The sequence below is a fragment of the Monodon monoceros genome, unplaced genomic scaffold (genome assembly GCF_005190385.1).
Source record: "Monodon monoceros isolate NGI ecotype Baffin Bay Population unplaced genomic scaffold, NGI_Narwhal_1 Super_Scaffold_21, whole genome shotgun sequence".
NCBI lineage: Eukaryota > Metazoa > Chordata > Mammalia > Artiodactyla > Monodontidae > Monodon > Monodon monoceros.
This window is the reverse complement of record NW_021703778.1, coordinates 8294687-8313173: the sequence shown is the minus strand read 5'-3', so window position 1 is coordinate 8313173 and position 18487 is coordinate 8294687. Positions and strand designations below refer to the sequence as shown.

Genomic DNA, 18487 nt, shown 5'->3' with positions numbered 1-18487 from the left:
TCCCTGCCAACACCTGGCAGTATCTTGCTTTCTTATTTTTGCCAGTGTGTTGAATGTGGAGTGATATATGTAATCTTATTTAAAAGTTGTATTATCTAAATGTCTAGCATGAGCAGAAATAATGACTTAGTTTAAAGTTCTTAATGGTTAATAAAACGTAGTTATTTTTTCTGTCACCTTTCGTTCCTGGCTCTTAACCCACATTGCATGCTGTGAGTGAGACTGTACTTAAGGAAGATGTCCTTTTAATTATACCTCGACCCCCTAAATTTTACTGCAATAATTGGTGTGAGCAACCAGTTCTGGACATTTTTTTCTTTTTTCCTTCGTTTCAAACAGCTTTGGAGATAGTCACATACTATACAATTTATCCATTTAATGTGTACAATTCAGTGGTTTTTAGTATATTCACAGGTTGCTACAACCATCATCACAATCTAAGTTTAGAGCATTTTGTTCCCCTAAAAATAAATCTTGTTCATGTTCATTAGCAGTCATTCCCTTTACTCCCTCTTTGAGTCATAAAAGATAACATGCTCTCTAAATTTAAAATGGCCAATTGTCTTTTTTTTAAATCTATCTAGAAATTCCATCAGGGTTTTAAATCGGACCTTACGTATATGTAATAAAGAGCCATGTTTAGTCTGGTGTTGATAATGTATGTATTCCGCTGTTGCTCTTGACTAATGAACAGGAGCATTCTTTTTCTTCAGGCACTGGGAGAGTCTTTAGGAAAAGGTGATGATCATAAAGACATGGACATCATTACCAAATTCCTGAAGGTATGTACTTTTTGGTTAGGAAAGGAGGACACGTTTTCTTTAGTTAAGAACTGGTCGTACTTTCTGTTTTTTGGGGTTTTTTTGGGTTTTCATTTTTGAATTGTTTAAGAGTTACAGACTGCAAAGGGAAATCCTCACTAAACATTTCTGCACGTACGGTGTTTATGATATTGCTATGTGCTTGGATATAGAGGTTAAACAAGGAAAATGTATATTTACTTTCTTCATAGCACTTGTAAAGCTGACTTATTAATGTAAATAGAAAAGAATCATAGCAGTGGAATGAACAAGAAATTCTAAGGATTAAAAATTTGTTTTTGAACACTCTGGGAAGGAGTGCAATAAGGAGAAGCTTTTCTGAGAGATGATGACACTAAGGAAGGGAAGGAGGTGGGAAGACGTTGACAGGGAAAAAAGCAAACACTCGAGCAGCCTTTCAGAGACTTGGGATTTAGCTCATTCATCCTTCCCGGAATTCCTCTTTCAGTGGTTTAGGTAGCGTATGTGCAAATCCCAGATTCCTTTTAACATTTATTCACACATTATTTGTGTTCAGAACAAGAGATATAAATGCAAGAAATGCTTTTACTTGTGTTTACAGTTTAAATACAACATAATTAGTCATCAAGATTCTCAGTCTGTTGAGGATTTGGCATGGAATTAGCTAGGGCGTGGTGGGATCTAGCATGAACTAGAATTTCCTCTTTGGGTGACAGCCTCTTCCTATGTAGGACATGCATAGGTAACACCGCTAGGGGAGTATGGCTTCCTCAGCCCTCAGTGTTTACCTGCCTCTGGGAAGGATGCTCTTTGTGCAGTTTAACTCAGGGGGCACCTGGGTAGTTTTCTGGGGCAGGGTGGGGGCTGGTCATAGTTTCTTTTATTTTCGTTCGTTTTTTTCCTTCCTTCTCCTTTGGTCAGGCACTTTAGAGGGAATTTTTAATTGAGTGGTCTCTACTGCAAAAGTAGAAAGTCCAAATACTACAGCGTCACCCCCGGAAGATTGATTAAATATCACAGCGCATGTGGCATTATGGCTGATGAGTCTAGGTGGGTTGGATTTTATGTAATAGAAATACAAGTAAAGGTTTATTTCTGTCAAGCGGTTGCCGGTGAAATTCGATAGCTCTTTCAGGGGAAATGGATCGCATCTGAGCTGGGAGAGGTGTAGAATAGGGAAGTCTGTGACTTGCCAAAGGTGCTACATTAAAACACACGTGATGCAGTAAGCAGAGATAGTTCATTAGTTACACATGGGTTGATGTTTTAATCAGTCAGGACATCTACTCTAAGGGCCAGTGTATACCACTTTGTGCATCAGAGAACTTTTAAGCTTACAGAACCACTGGGTGGCGTTGTAGTCTAAATTTACCCTTTTTTCCCACAGTTTCTTCTTGGTGTTTGGGCTAAGGAGCTGAATGCCAGAGAGGATTATGTGAAGCGCAGCGTACAGGGTAAACTCAACAGTGCTACTCAGAAACAGACCGAGTCCTATCTCAGACCCCTTTTCAGAAAGCTACGGAAAAGGGTGAGGTTTCACGAAAAATGCTTTTGTTAACTGATTTTTAAAAAATAGAATATATGAAGTTAGAATAAATGCAGTCTGTAACTACACACTGTAGCTTCCAAACTTTAGTTATGCTTTTTTTTCTTTTCCAGAATCTTCCTGCTGATATTAAAGAATCCATAACAGATATCATTAAATTCATGTTGCAGAGGGAATATGTGAAGGTACATGACCATGCTGTGCATCAGAACTATGTTTATGAGCATACGTAGGTTGTGTACATAATATGTTCATCTCGTGTGGGAGTATTTTAATAGAAGATTTAAGAATAAATGTGAAATGAATTAGTAGTAAAAAAAACCTTTCATTTTCTAATATATTAGCTTTATTGTTAGGCATGAATAATAAAGTTTAAGACAGCACTGTATTTTTTAGTCATTTTTAAGGAAGGTGGTGTCAAGATTCTTCACAAACTGGATATAGGCAGCCATTCATTTCATGAATGGGATTGAATTTCAAAGTTTTTAGATTGTTGATTATGGCTTGGAACAAATTTTCCCGTAGAAGCAATGTTACCGTAGATTAGTTTCCCAGGCCAGCTATAAAAACCTACTTAATCCATAATATAGCTGAACCATTGTACTAATGATACAGTGGAATTTAACTGCCCTTTATGCTGTTTTCTCTGAGAAAATGTTCTAAGTGAGGCTGCCAGAATTTCTGTCTCCCATTTCAGTACTGCAACAATAGCAAAGCCCAGGAGGGGAGACTTCCCCTGCTGCAGTGTCTTTATTCCTGAGTGGACTCTGGGACCAGGTGGCAGAGGAGAGAGCTCTGGGGTCCATGTGCTTCCTGGGTAGAGTTTAGAAAGGAGGTGGAAGGCCATCAGTCCGTGTGGCGAACAAGAAGAGAAGGGCCTCTTGCACCACTAATGGGATTGGAAGTGCACCCCTGCTCGTGGGCCATCAGCCGAGTTTGAGGAGGGAGGCTTCCAGCGGCTGTGCCTCCCAAGAGAGGAGTGGAGGGTTCCGTGCAGCATCTCCAGTGACAGTTCCAGAGCCTCGATGGGGCTCTGCCAGAAAAGTGGGGATGCGTTGCTTACTCCTGTGCTCTGAGTGTCTGTCCTCAGAAGGGACTGTGGGTGATCCTGGGTGACTGGAGATCTCCTTGATGAGAGCCTCATGCTAATGGGCTAAAGTAGCGTTTTTAGTCCCTCTAGATGAGAGCCTGTTGGTTAGTCAAAGAAAGTGTTTCTGCTTTATAGCTATGAGTTTTATTTTTGGATAGTTTCTGTGAGTTGCCTGGAGCTTACCAGGGATGATTGCATTGGGATGGATGGATAAGGTCACCATCAGAGCAGAAGGAATTGATGGCACTTGCCTACTAGAGGCGATGCCTTCCCTCTTGATACTTTTCTCATTCTCGTATATGAGAAGCTGGTGAAAGTTTATTTTATATAAAGTACAGAAAGAACTAAAACTTAATATTAGGACACTCTTCTTTGGAAATTTGGGGAAACTGAATATTGGAAATTTTATCAGTTAATATCCAGTATTAAACTTTACACACACGAGTATCAGGGATTTTAAAAAATGTGTATATGCCGTTTTAAAATTCAGTATATCAGTCTCATAGTTGTTTGATTTTTAAATGAAGATCTCTTTGAGGCCTGGCTGTGTAAGCCTCTCTGAAACCATTGGGGTCTTTTAGAGTTTACTTGCTTTCTGTTTTGTCCCCCACCCCAGCCCAGGTAGCCAGGCTTGGTTTAGAAAAAGAGCCATTTTTCTTCATTGCTTTCTCTCTTCTCATTTTGTTGCTTTTAAGGTTCTTGGCAGATGGGAGGTTTGGGGGGCCAAAGTGAAGTGATCTCATCCTTTAGCTATTTGGCTCGAGGGCCAGTATTTAATCTCTGTTTACACATCTGCTATGGACCCGATGTGATGGTCCCAGCACACAGAGCCCACACTGCTTTCAGAGGTCTGCACTGCTGTGCAGGGAGTGGTTGTAGTTTCAGGTTGGATTATGAAAAACTAGTTAGCCTCTGTCTTCTCTGTGACCACCTAGGGAGAAGACTAGGTATAACGGAAACTCAGACTAGAGTTTTTGTCAGTGCATCAAATTACCTGCCTGGTAATTCAGATCTGAAATGTATTAACTTCCAGTGCACCAAGGCTGCAAAGGAATGTTTTGTCTTTTTACTCCCTGGGTTAGCGTTGGTTTCTGTTTTTCCACAGACATTTGTGGTCCTGGGTAAGCAGTCAGTCACCCCATATTTTAATTTCTTTTGTTTGAATAATGGGAATGATAATATTTTCAACACGCCCAAGAGATGGATGAAAATTTCATCATGAAGGGCTGTGAAATACTAAATGAAAATTTGGACCAGCAGAATATTTCTGCTCTCCTGACCTCTTCTCCAACTCTCTTTTTAGGCTAATGATGCTTATCTTCAGATGGCCATTGGAAATGCCCCTTGGCCCATTGGTGTCACTATGGTTGGCATCCATGCCAGAACCGGTAGGGAAAAGATTTTTTCCAAGCACGTTGCACATGTTTTAAATGATGAGACACAGCGGAAGTATATTCAGGTAAGCAGTTTGGAGGGAAAAGTGCTCTGGAGGTTAACATTCCCCGGTTCTCAAACTAAGTTTTGAGAGGAGGAGAATTATAGTGATCGGGTATAGCATGATAGGATGCAAGTCCACTCCTTATGTAAATAGTACTTGTATTTAAGACACCTTCCACTGTACTATAAAATAGAAACCTTTTAGGTTTCATATATGATGTAAGACAGGGTGAAATGTTGTGCTTCAATTACCTGAGTAGTGAAATAAAACTATTGCTGTTCGCTTTGGGAGTTTACTAAAGAATGATGAATTTAGAGTATTTTGCAATAATTCACATTTTGTTACTTTCAAGGTAGATTAACATCTAGGCTAAAAAGGTATAAACGGTAAAAATTTAGCTAGTAAATATTTTTAAATAATTTGTAACAACACTTCGGTACACAGTTTTAAAATATTTATAGTTTATTTTCTTAAAGTTATACATGCCTCACATAAACCTGGTTACACTGCTGTTGGGTTAAACTTTTCTTTTTAGTGGGAAAAAACCCTCAGCTGTAATCTAGCTTTTGCCAAGGTGTCAAAAACCCCAGGTTGTGTCTGTATAATGACTTTTGCTGGATGTTAACTCTAAAGCTTGAAGATGAAACTCTGAAAGTTCACTTAAAGTGTAAGGTTCACTTAAAATGCCGAAAGTGCTTTCAGAATTTGTGCCAGACAACAGTCACTATCATGTTCATGGATTATCTTTTTATTTCATTTCAATTCCAAGTGCTAAGGGTTATTTTGTGTCATGCTTTGTACCTTATTCATATATATTAGCATTTTAAAATATGATTTCAACCTGACCCCCTATTGTGAACTGTAGAACTTATAGAGTTCAAATATACTTGTGGCAATTCAAAACATTTCCGTTTTCTTTTCTTTTTTTTTTTGCGGTATGCGGGCCGCACAGGCTCAGCGGCCATGGCTCACGGGCCCAGCCGCTCCGCGGCACGTGGGATTCCCCCCAGACCGGGGCACGAACCCGTGTCCCCTGCATTGGCAGGCGGACTCTCAACCACTGCGCCACCAGGGAAGCCCCTCCATTTTCTTAATAACCACCATTGACCATATCGAAGGCAAAAAGCTTTTAGTTGGGGAAAAAAAAAAGTGGTTTGGCTTTAACAATAGAAAACAGTTACCAGTGATTAAATTTGCTAATTGTGTTCTGCTGTACCATGGCCAAAGCTATAGTGTGTATAAGAGTTCATATAATTAGATAAATTGTCTTAAAGACAGCATCTTCTTTAGACAATGGTATGATTACCATCATCTTATAAACTGAGTTTTCTTTTTAAAAATATGCCTAGTATTTTAAAGACTTCTGGTTCATTTTGGAAGCTATACAGTGACCTATCCTCCCTCCATTGTTCTTCCTTTTTAACTCTTCTCTTCCCCTTAAAATGTTTTCCCCCCTTTTTCCCAAGATGATTAGAGAAAATTGGCAAACATACTGTATCTGAACTTTAGGAAGGTGTTTGACCTAAATCCAATAATATTCTTGTGTACAGATATAAATATGGTAAAATGATCAGGTGGACTCAGCTTGTTGAGTGAGAGAAGCCATGCATACTAAATGGATCCGTGTCTGTTTGGGTGCATGCTAGGGACATGCCATGGGGCACTTAGTGACCTCAATACTGGTCCTATTCAACAGTTTTAATGACCAATTTGGATGACTGTACTGAGAGGTATATTTATCAGATTTACAGACAGTAAAAAACAGAAGGAATAGGGTGTGCGTTCAGGTGGAGAAGAAATTTGCATTCCAGAAGTTCTTGACAGACTGAAGAAAAAAGCAGATTCTAAAAATATAATATTTAGCAATGATGACCATAAAGAAATTTGGAAGTCTAATAACTCAGTTAGACTTCTAACAAGTCAAGTTAGACTTGAGCGTACAGTTTGAGCACTGTATATGAGGAAGAATTAGGGAATTTAAGTACAATAACAGTAGTACAGTATGGCTACTGGAAAGTCTAATGATAGCTTATGCTACATCATTAGATGTAATAATTTAGTATAAGTTCCACAAGGCAAGAGCATAGTTCACTGTCATATCCGCAGAGTCTGGAATGGTACTCATGGTGGGTGCTCAGTAAATATTTGTCGAATGAATGAATACTCCAGAGGACGAGAGGTGCAAGTCTTGCTTTTTTTTTCTAGTCCTTGAGAAAGGAGACTCTTGGTGGGGGTCTGGGTAACTATAGATAATGAGAGAACTTTCTGGTGGAAGAGGGATTGAACTTGTCCCATACAGTTAAGGACCAGGTAAGGTATAGGAATGAAGGCATATTTCTAATCAGTGTAAGGAAAGGATTCTTTCTTTTTTTTAATCTTTTTGTTTTGAAACAATGAGAGACTGGTAAGAGGTTGCAAAAATAGTACAAAGAAGCTTTTTTTTTTTTTTTTTTTTTTGCGGAACGCGGGCCTCTCACTGTTGCGGCCTCTCCCATTGCGGAGCACAGGCTCCGGACGCCCAGGTTCAGCGGCCATGGCGCATGGGCCCAGCCGCTCCGCGGCATGTGGGATCTTCCCGGGCCGGGGTACGAACCCGTGTCCCCTGCATCGGCAGGCAGACTCTCAACCACTGTGCCACCAGTGAAGCCCCAAAGAAGCTTTTTAACAGGCAGAATTGCCCCAAAATAGGAGTAGGGCTGCTTTAGAAGATATGGGGGAGATCCCTACCACTTGATGTGTGCAGGCATCCAGTTAACTGTTGCCCTTTCTGGTCTGTTGATTTCTCTGGTACTTCTCTGCCGTTTTCCCTAGAGGCCATCGCTTAAACCTGAGGTTGCAAACTCACATACCCAGGATAGTTGGGTAACAGGTGAGCTGAGTGTTGAGAAGCCTCTGACCCTCGGTCTCTCTTTTCTTTTCCTACTTTTCATGTAGCCACAGATGGAAGCAGTATTTTCATTTTCCTCTCAACTCTGTGATAAGAACGGTGGACAGTTGATTACCAATGTTGTGTTAGTTCAACTGTACTCCAATATAAAATAAAAACTTTAAAAAGTGGATAGCGCAAGCACAGTGTGAAGTGTCAGCTGAGTCTTAGCCTCCAGCGTTACGGGAGTCACTTCAGCTCATTGTTACCTTGTAGGAATATGGTTCTAGTGTTGTTCCATCTTCCTTTATATTTTAGTGAGATAACTAGAATCCTTAATTTTTTAAAAAAGCATATGCTCCTATTTTTAAAATATTGGCAATAACAAAAACAAAAAAATTAGCATTGTGTGAGGCCAGATAAAGTACCAGTTTTTGATCTGTCTTAAAATAAACCCATAGTGCAGCTCAAGGCAGAATGAAGCCACCTCCATGTTAGCGTTTTACGAAATTCTTGATTACAATTAACTGAGTGATTTCCTAAGCTGTCTTTTAAATCTTTCTCCTCTTATTTTGGTATTTGGGTGAGGTTGAGTTGAATTATTCCTACAAAGGGACAGTTTAAATATATTATTTGAAGTTTAAGTCAGGAAGTGACACACTTAAAGGATCAGGTAGTAAATATTTTAGGGTTTGGGCTTCATAGGTCTCTGCTACAACTCTTCAACCCTGCAGTGAAAGCAGCCAGTGGCCGTGTTCCAGGAAAACTCCATTTATAAAAGGGGCGAGTGGCCCGTGGGCCGTAGTTTGCTGACCCCTGGTAAATGTATAAACCCAAACCGTTTCTACGTTAAGATATTTGCTGAGGAGGTAATAGTGAAAGTCATTTAATAGGGTAATTTTTCTTTTTCTTCTTTTAATTTTTTTAACATCTTTATTGGAGTATAATTGCTTTACAATGGTGTATTAGTTTCTGCTTTATAACAAAGTGAATCAGTTATACATATGTTCCCATATCTCTTCCCTCTTGCGTCTCCCTCCCTCTCACCCTCTCTATCCCACCCCTCTAGGGGGGACACAAAGCACCAAGCTGATCTCCCTGTGCTATGCAGCTGCTTCCCACTAGCTATCTATTTTACATTTGGTAGTGTATATATGTCCATGACACTCTCTCACTTCTTCCCAGCTTACTCTTCCCCTCCCCGTGTCCTCAAGTCCATTCTCTACGTCTGTGTCTTTATTCCTGTCCTGCCCCTACATTCTTCAGAACCATTTTTTTTTTTTTTTAGATTCCAAATATATGTGTTAGCATACGGTATTTATTTTTCTCTTTCTGACTTCACTCTGTATGACAGACTCTAGGTCCATCCACCTCACTACAAATAACTCAATTTCGTTTCTTTTTATGGCTGAATAATATTCCATTGTATATATGTGCCACATCTTCTTTATCCATTCATCTGTTGATGGACACTTAGGTTGTTTCCATGTCCTGGCTATTGTAAATAGAGCTGCAATGAACATTTTGGTACATGACTCTTTTTGAATTATGGTTTTCTCAGGGTATATGCCCAGTAGTGGGATAGCTGGGTCATTTGGTAGTTCTATTTTTAGTTTTTTAAGGAATCTCCATACTGTTCTCCATAGTGGCTGTATCAATTTACATTCCTACCAACAGTGCAAGAGGGTTCCCTTTTCTCCACACCCTCTCCAGCATTTATTGTTTGTAGATTTTTTGATGATGGCCATTCTGACCGGTGTGAGGTGATATCTCATTGTAGTTTTGATTTGCATTTCTCTAATGATTAGTGATGTTTAGCATCCTTTCATGTGTTCGTTGGCAATCTGTGTATCTTCTTTGGAGAAATGTCTGTTTAGGTCTTCTGCCCATTTTTGGATTGAGTTGTTTGCTTTTTTGATATTGAGCTGCATGAACTGCTTGTATATTTTGGAGATTAATCCTTTGTCAGTTGCTTCATTTGCAAATATTTTCTCCCATCCTGAGGGTTGTCTTTTGGTCTTGTTTATAGTTTCCTTTGCTGTGCAAAAGCTTTTAAGTTTCATTAGGTCTCATTTGTTTACTTTTGTTTTTATTTCCATTACTCTAGGAGGTGGGTCAAAAAGGATCTTGCTGTGGTTTATGTCACAGAGCATTCTGCGTACGTTTCCCTCTAAGTTTTATAGTGTCTGGCCTTACATTTAGGTCTTTAATCCATTTTGAGTTTATTTTTGTGTATGGTGTTAGGGAGTGTTCTAATTTCATTCTTTTACATGTAGCTGTCCAGTGTTCCCAGCACCACTTATTGAAGAGGCTGTCTTTTCTCCATTGTATATTCTTGCCTCCTTTATCAAAGATAAGGTGACCATATGTGTGTGGATTTATCTTTGGGCTTTCTGTCCTGTTCCATTGATCTATCTTTCTGTTTTTGTGCCAGCACCATACTTTCTTGATTAGTGCAGCTTTGTAATATAGTCTGAAGTCCAGAAGCCTGATTCCTCCAGCTCCATTTTTCTTTCTTAAGATTGCTTTGGCTATTCGGGGTCTTTTGTGTTTCCATACAAATTTTGAAATTTTTTGTTCTAGTTCTGTGAAAAATACCATTGGTAGTTTGATAGGGATTGCACTGAATCTGTAGATTGCTTTGGGTAGTATAGTCATTTTCACAATGTTGATTCTTCCAATCCAGGAACATGGTATATCTCTCCGTCTATTTGCATCATCTTTAATTTCTTTCATCAGTGTCTTATAGTTTTCTGCATACAGGTCTTTTGTCTCCTTAGGTAGGTTTATTCCTAGGTATTTTATTCTTTTTGTTGTAATGGTAAATGGGAGTGTTTCCCTAACTTCTCTTTCAGATTTTTCATCATTAGTGTATAGGAATGCCAGAGATTTCTGTGCATTAATTTTGTATCGTGCTACTTTACCACATTCATTGATTAGCTCTATTAGTGTTCTGGTAGCATCTTTAGGATTCTCTATATATAGTATCATGTCATCTGGAAACAGTGACAGTTTTACTTCTTCTTTTCCAGTTTGGATACCTTTTATTTCTTTTTCTTCTCTGATTGCTGTGGCTAAAACTTCCAAAACTATGTTGAATAAAATTTTTCTTTTAAAATTGAGATATAATAAACCTTAGTAAACAGTGGAGCCTGTAAAGTGTACTAATCTTAATTGTACAGCTCAATGATTCTTCATATATATGTGATATTTATCAAGACATAAAATGAGGTCTGGATCATAGGAGATTTCAAGCAGCACCCCTGAAGTTTCCCTCATTCCTTTTCCCAGCCTAATTCCTCCTCCCATCAGAAATAACCATGGTTTTGACATGTGTCATTATTGGTTAATTTTGCCAGTTCTTGGACATCATTTAAATGAAATCTTGCAATATGTAATTATTTTCGTTTATGTAGAAATATTGGTGAGAAGTAACTGTTTTCTGAAATATGGTAAAAACAATTCAGCGGGCTCTTTACTGTAACATGATTTCATCTTTGGGTTTTATGCAAACCTCTATAGAATTTAAACTGTGAAGGTTGTTTGAAGTGTTCTCTTTCTCACAAAAATTAAACACACCACAGGGAGGGTTTGCTCACCATGTAGATCAAAGAGAAGTTGTATAGCTTATTGGTAGCCTCAAATCTAGGGCGAGATGGAAATTGTTGGTAGGAACTTCAAGGACTTTGGTTGGTCTGCCAAATGCAGATGTAGCCTTTGGCCCAGATTTGGATAAAGCTTCTACGCAGATTAAAGGAAGTTCTTGATTATTTAGAGTCTTTATAATTCAGTCATTTCAAGACATCTCTTGAAAAGGTTCATATCTTGGGTGTTCTTTACTTGTTAGTAAAGAAGAGCAGGAAGAAAAGCTGAAATGGACATCACGTGGTGATTTGCCCTCCAGATCCACTCCATCCTTCCTCACCGTGTTCTGTGCCCTGGAAACCTGGCTTTCATGGACAGGCTCCCTTGCCCTCTGACTTCTGAACGGGGCAGGTGATGAGAGGGACTGGAAGGCATTCTGTAGGTGGGAGAAGAACGAGTTTGGGGTATTTATTTCCCTGGCTTCCTCCCTGTGGAGTCACTACACCCTTCCACCCAAGGCCACAGCCGTCTCCATACAGTTAGTTACCCTCTCTGGGTTTCTGGTAACCAGTCTTCTCCCTTGCCCCCTTAGAAAACAGGTTAGCCACAGCTTTGCAGTGTTGTCAGCTCACAGGTCCCGGTCTTGCCCACGCCTTTGTAAGGTCCTTGGGACTGCTACCGTCAAATTACCCAGTTTGAGTATGCCCTTTGTTTCCTGTGGATACCCTCCCTGATTCCTATAGATTAGTCTGTCTGTGTGCTGTGTTACAACACAGGTTTCTTTGGGGATTAGAAGATTAAGGAGTAATATTCATTCCAAATAATTTTCCTCAAGCTTTCACTGTTCCAAAAGGCAAAATGTCCCATAATCTTCTCTGGCAAGTTGTGTTCAGTGACCTTAAGTTTGTAAATTCCCTGGTTAAAAACATCATTCCAGCACTTTATGTCAGATATTATATCTGCATTTCAGATTTCGGCATATTTCACCTGTACTAGAATTTGTCAAATTTAGTTGTTCATGGAACATTTGTAAATTTATAATATGTTCGTGAATTGCTGAAAATGGTATAACAGAAACATTACTGCAGTGAGTGATCACAACGTGATCCATGTGTTGTATGCACATGTCACGGTTAGCTGGTAAACGCTCCCTGTGCATCAGATTGTATGTCACACATTTGTGGGTCAAGCGGCCTTATGCTACCTCCTGGCATTCTTGGCTCTGATAAACCATTTCTTAAAGGCAAGTTGTTTTGGTAACAAACTGTTTACCCATTTAATAACTTCCTGGCATATTAAAATAAATTTTTAGAGAAAAATAGTGCTATCATTTCTCTTTCACATACATTACCTTTTAATATTACAGAACACCATTGTTGGGTAGGAGCACACTGTGGGGAATGCTGGTCTAAACTGTGCCACGTTGCTTTTTAGCTGGCAGCTAAATAGACATTTAACTTGGGGTGTTAACTCTATATTTCTCAACCACATGCTTAAAAAAAAAAAGATCACCCTGCAGCATGAAGGCCTTGTCAAATAAATAAAATCTTCACTCAAATTGGTCATTTGGCATACATTTTTACCTAACTTCATTAAGTACGTGAGTGCTGTTTTCAAAATGGAATAATCACTTGAAATTTGTTCCTTTCTGTGAAGTGATGAACCTTTGAACTGGAAATAATGTTTGTTCTTCTATATATCAAACATTCAGACAAGTAAAAATTGAGAGCACCTCTCTATTTCTTACCATACACTCCAGAAGAAGATTTAGTCCCAAACTATTTTTTCTTTAATTTTCCACTAAGTCCTACAGATCCTGAATATTTTAATACATTTAATACTTGCATTGGGACTCTTCATTAGAAGCAGCATGAGATGGCCTTCATCTGCCATCATCCCAAGTAGCTAGATCCAGATTGGGTATTAAAAAGTCTAGAATGAGTAATTCAGATCAACTCAATGTTAATCATATACTTGTAAGAAAAGAATTCCTGTGGACAATTCTTGAAGGCTTGGCCTTTTTATGCATGGCTATGAATGTTAGTTGCTATTGTAGAAATTAACTTTTCATCATTAAGTACACATTTTTTGAAAATCACATTTCGAGTCAAATATGTATTCTTTAGTCTGAAGTTAGGATTAATTAGTAACTTAAATATCTCATGGTAATTCATTCCTTTATTAGAACCTTGGCAGTTTGTTGACAGAATTTAAATAGCTGCATGGAAAATGTTCTCAACTCATCCCTGTTCTTCACGTTCCTAGGCTGCACCACTAAACGCATCTGTGCTTTCGTTTTCAAGACGTTGTTCTTACAGGGCACACTGGTGACAGGAACAGAAATCATTGATAAAATGTCTTCCGTATACTTCAGTAAGGAGATTACTTAAAAACAAAAAAAGTCTTCCTCAAGTCCTATTAACTAATGATAGTTTATAAAATAAAAGGCAAATCTAGCTAAAAGGGTATGATTGTAATTTGGTTTGGTTTTTGTTGTTGTTCTTTTTTTGCGCGGGCCTCTCACTGTCGTGGCCTCTCTTGTTGCAGAGCACAGGCTCCAGACGCGCAGGCTCAGTAGTTGTGGCTCACGGGCCCAGTTGCTCCACAGCATGTGGGATCCTCCCAGACCAGGGCTCGAACCCGTGTCCCCCGCATTGGTAGGCAGATTCTCAACCACTGTGCCACCAGGGAAGCCCTGGTTTGGTTTTAAAAAGCATTTGCTTTCTGCAATGATAAAAAATTGCTGTTTTTTTGAGTTGATGCAGGTTGATTGTTTTAATGGTTCATTGATTTATCTGGATATAAACAACTGTATCCAGGATTTGTATCCTATATCACATACTGTGATACACCAAACTGTATATGTAATTGATATTTTTATGCCTTATCTAGAATATGCTGTAATGCTTGCAATTAGGTTATTTAAAAATTGTGGTGAAATATATATGACATAAATTTTACCATCTTAACCATTTAAAGAAAATCTTTATTCAGCTCTACCATCTTAACCATTTTTAAGTGTACAGTTCATCAGTTAGACTTTTAAATGCAGAATGTTTTCCTAGAAACAGTATTGATTTAAAAAAAATCAGTTTTAGTTAAATATTGTATGGGGAGAAAGTCATTAAGGAGCCATTAATGAGGACTCTGTAGAATCTGGAAAGGCTCAGGACATGGGACTTTTAGGTACTTCTAAAAGACTGGACCAGGGACTTCCCTGGCAGTCCAGTAAGACTCCACCTTCCAATGCAGGGGGTGCAGATTTGATCCCTGGTTGGGGAGTTAAGATTCCACATGCCTCGTGGCCGAAAAATCCAAAACATAAGCAGTATTGTAACAAATTCAATAAAGACTTGAAGAAATGGTCCACGTCAAAAAAATCTTAAAAAAAAAAAAAAAAAGACTGGACCACGGGATGGGACTGAAAATGAAGGAGTGGTTGAGAATTAGGGTAAGTAGTCCAGAGGTTCCTTCTCCCCTGTGCAAGTAGGTCCTCCTGCCTTTCTCCCTTACAGCAGAAAACAGGTTAACTTTCTGAGGGATTTGTAGCCTCAGGCAGGTGAGATGCCCTACTCAAAACAGGCAACTCAAGTGAGGGTCTGTATGTTGACAGATGAGACCTCTGGTTCCTTTTCTCCACTGGTCCCTCTGATGCTGGCAGCCAGGCTGTTATCCCACCTCAGGAAACAGGAGGGTTCTTCTCTGTGAACTGACCCAAGAGAAAAGATGTACAGTTACTAACAATTAGTATTCTGCTAATGAAAAAACTAACTTGCTGCCATATTGTCCTAAACTGAAGTTCCACTGATGAGCCCTGCCCATTCGGTGAGTTTCCTTTAGCTCCTTATTGCCTTACTCATAAATATGCACGTTCACCTAGGATCATCAGACATTCAGGGAGAGTTTCCAACATGAAAGACAGAGACCAAAAAACACATGGAAAAAAAGGAGTTGAGAGAAACTGAATTATAGCATAGGGAACAGAAAAAACCCCTTTGATTAAAAAATTAATATCCCTAGATAAGGTTGTAACTATGAAATAACAATAGCTACAAAAAAAGAATTAAAACAAGCTTTCAGAAGTTAAACATTATAGCAGAAATTTAAAAATTAGATAAAAGGGTTATAAAGTCGAGGAAATCTCAGAACTATGAAAGATACGAGAACAAGAGTCAATCTATAAGGTCTGCAACTATTCAAATTCCAGGAAAAAGAGAACAGAGAAATTGGAGGGTAGGAAATAAAGAATTAATGCAGGAAGGATTCCCAGAGCCGAAGGACATGCATTTCTAGAATGAAAAAAGAGCTCACTGAATTCATAGCAAATGAATAGGAAGGATCTCACATCAAGGCTCAATATAATCAAATATTGGAGGCCAAGGATAAAGAGATTTTCAGTGCTTCTGGAGAAAAGAAACAGGTCACTTATGAAGACTCGGGAATTAAAATGCCCTCATACTTCTCATTAATGGTTCTGGAAGCTGGAAGACAGTGGAGCAATGCCTTTGTATTAGTAAGGGAAAAAGTCTCCAACTCAGAATTCTATTCCCACATGAACAGTCAAGTGTGAGTATAGGTTAAAGATATTTTCAGACAGGAAAAGTCTCAAAAGTGTGACCCATCTTGTGTCACATACCCATTCTCTAGAATCATTATTATTGTAGCTAACACTTACGTGGTGTTTACTGTGTGCTCACTGCAGCAATTTAGCACATATATATTCTCTCTCTCTCTTCTCTCTCTCTCACATATGTAGTAAGAGGATGATACTATGATTTCTTTGTTTTACAAGTGGGGAAACTTAGGCATGGAAAAGTAATTTCCCAAGGTCACACAGCTAGTAAGTGGTGGAATTGGGATTTGAACTTGCATAGTCTTAACTCCACTATGTTATATTGCTAATACTTGAGGATGTGCTCCACCAAAACGAGGGAAGCAAACAAAGATCCAGAAAACAAGATCCAGCACAGGAGCAGGGCAAAAGGAATTCCCAGGTTGAAGGTGAAGGGATGCTCTAGGATTGTAGCAGTACAAGGAGGTCTGGAATTCAGTTGATCTAGATTGGAACAGATAAGACAGAGGGCTCCAGGAAAAAAATGGAACAGATGTACTACCTGATGTGTTTGGTCATACTGAGAGTAGTCTCACTGTTGGAGAATGAATTGATATCTACACAGAAAAGCAAAAAGATGCGGAAGAATACCTAAGAAAAAGGATATTGGCTCTGTTTTGGACAATATTTGTGTAGACATTATGAGGTATATCCTAAACATGGTGCTCACTGAGGACTGTGACTTGGGGGAGGAGAGGGAGTGAAAGGCGCGTGTGTGCATAGGTGGGGCCAATGCACGTAGTGTAAGAGATGAAATCTTCACCTTTCATAGGAGGTAGAAAAATAAAAACTGGAAAAAAATCAAGCACTGTCAGCGTGTAGTATCTAGAAATATGGCAGTAAATACCAGAAGAAACGCCTAAGAGATTTGGAGTGGTTGCCTTTGGGGTGATGGAATTAGGATTGGAAAGGGTGAGGCAGGAGACTGCTATTATTTGATAGAAGAACTGTGTGATTTTAAAAATATATACAATAACATGCATACAAAACGTGGGATTACCCTTGGCTTTTCTCTCGCTGTCTCAGCCCATGTCCTGTCAGCAAACCATGATCGTCCCATGTTCAGATTACATCTGGGGTGATCCCTTCTTACCACCTGCACTGCCACCGTCTGGGTCTGGCACCTGCCTGTCTTCTCTGGATGACTGCAGGGTCTCCTCTCTGTGCTTTTTTCCTTGCCCCTCTTCTGTTCAGTCTGTATGGCACCCAGAGGGATCCAGTTAAAATACAAACCAGACTGTGATGCTCTCTTGCTTAGAGCCCTACAGTGGCTCCCTAGTTCAGGGAGAGCCAGAGCCCTTCCGGTCACTTCCCACATCCACACACGCCTCTTGCCTGCCTGACCTTCTCCATAGCACTTGCCACCATCCAACACGTGAGATATTTACATATTCATTTTGTTTCTTGTCCGTTTTACATATTTTGTTTCTCGTCTGTCTTCTTTTATTAGAGTATATTCTCAATGAGGGTGAGGATTTTTCTCTTTTTTTTTCCCCTGCTCTATTCCCAGAGCCTAGAACAGTGCTTGGCACGTCGTAGGCACTGAATAAGGATTTATTAAATAAATGTATTGCTTTTATAAAAGTGAAAATTATATTTAAAAATACTACTTGTTTTTAAAAAGCTATTTGCAGTAGGCTAAGCTAAGCAGCTCCTTGTCTTACTGGTTAAAGCATCCCCAGGCAGTTTGAGACTAAAATCCTGAGGGGCCCATAACTGAAAAGATCTGTCTCCACTTGGAAAATACTCACATGTTACCATCAGGCCATGCCCCTTCACAACTCTGTGCTGGGTGCCGTCAGTCCTTACGGCAAAAATTTACTGTAACGTTCCATGGTAAGTGTTTATGATGGAGACTGTTGAGTTTCACAACTGTTTGACAGCTAAGATTTCAGACAGGGTACTCTTAATATTCATTTTTTAAGCATAGAATCTGTTCAGTGAGTGTAAATAAGCATCATAGATATCTTCAATAAGGCACAAACACCTAAAATTCTAATTCCTACAGTGTAAGGAAAATGACCCCCAGCGTCTTAGCATCTGTTTGCCTTTCATTGGCTCATAATAATTCTTGCTGTGTTTTGCTGCAGATTAAAGCTGTTTAGTCTTTCATTGGACTGTTCCCTTTCCTAGCTTTGCCTCTCTTCTCACCTCTTCCTTCAGGAGACTCAGGATCCTTTTAATGATATGACATACATTTCCATGGCTACAGCTCCAGTTCTGCAGCCACAGGATTAGAATTCACAGCAGGAGAAGCTGGACTGTGAGAGGGAAGGGTCTTTGTCCTAAAGCAACACCCGATTAGGCGCAGCGAGCAGCAACAGCGCCAGCAGAACGAGGAGCACAGCAGGCTCCCGGGCTTCCTTCGCACTTGCCCTTGCCGGCGAAAGTCTTCCTTCGTGGAGACCAGCTGAAGGATAACCTCCCTCCACACTCCCACTCCTTAAATAGCATAATATGGACAGTCTTTGAACCCACAAAGGACTTGACGTGAAATGTTTGAAAATCATGTTTCTCTGATGTTGAGTCTCTTAGATTATAGCTCACTTCGTAGAAGTAATTTATATT

At 39.4% G+C, this 18487-nt stretch overlaps 2 protein-coding genes across 2 annotated transcripts in view; one reads left to right on the top strand and one right to left on the bottom strand.

Annotated features, from left to right (window-relative positions):
- PRPF18 (pre-mRNA processing factor 18) overlaps window positions 1–18487 on the top strand; it is a 49966-nt gene that overhangs the window by 25909 nt on the left and 5570 nt on the right. The window contains exons 6-9 of the mRNA XM_029239056.1: window positions 714–782; window positions 2170–2310; window positions 2442–2513; window positions 4722–4877. Of these exons, the coding sequence (XP_029094889.1) occupies window positions 714–782; window positions 2170–2310; window positions 2442–2513; window positions 4722–4877 (438 nt within the window). The remainder of the gene's footprint in view (window positions 1–713; window positions 783–2169; window positions 2311–2441; window positions 2514–4721; window positions 4878–18487) is intronic.
- FRMD4A (FERM domain containing 4A) overlaps window positions 14197–18487 on the bottom strand; it is a 353094-nt gene continuing 348803 nt past the window's right edge. The window contains exon 17 of the mRNA XM_029239052.1: window positions 14197–15016. Within this exon, the coding sequence (XP_029094885.1) occupies window positions 14977–15016 (40 nt within the window). The 3' untranslated portion in view covers window positions 14197–14976. The remainder of the gene's footprint in view (window positions 15017–18487) is intronic.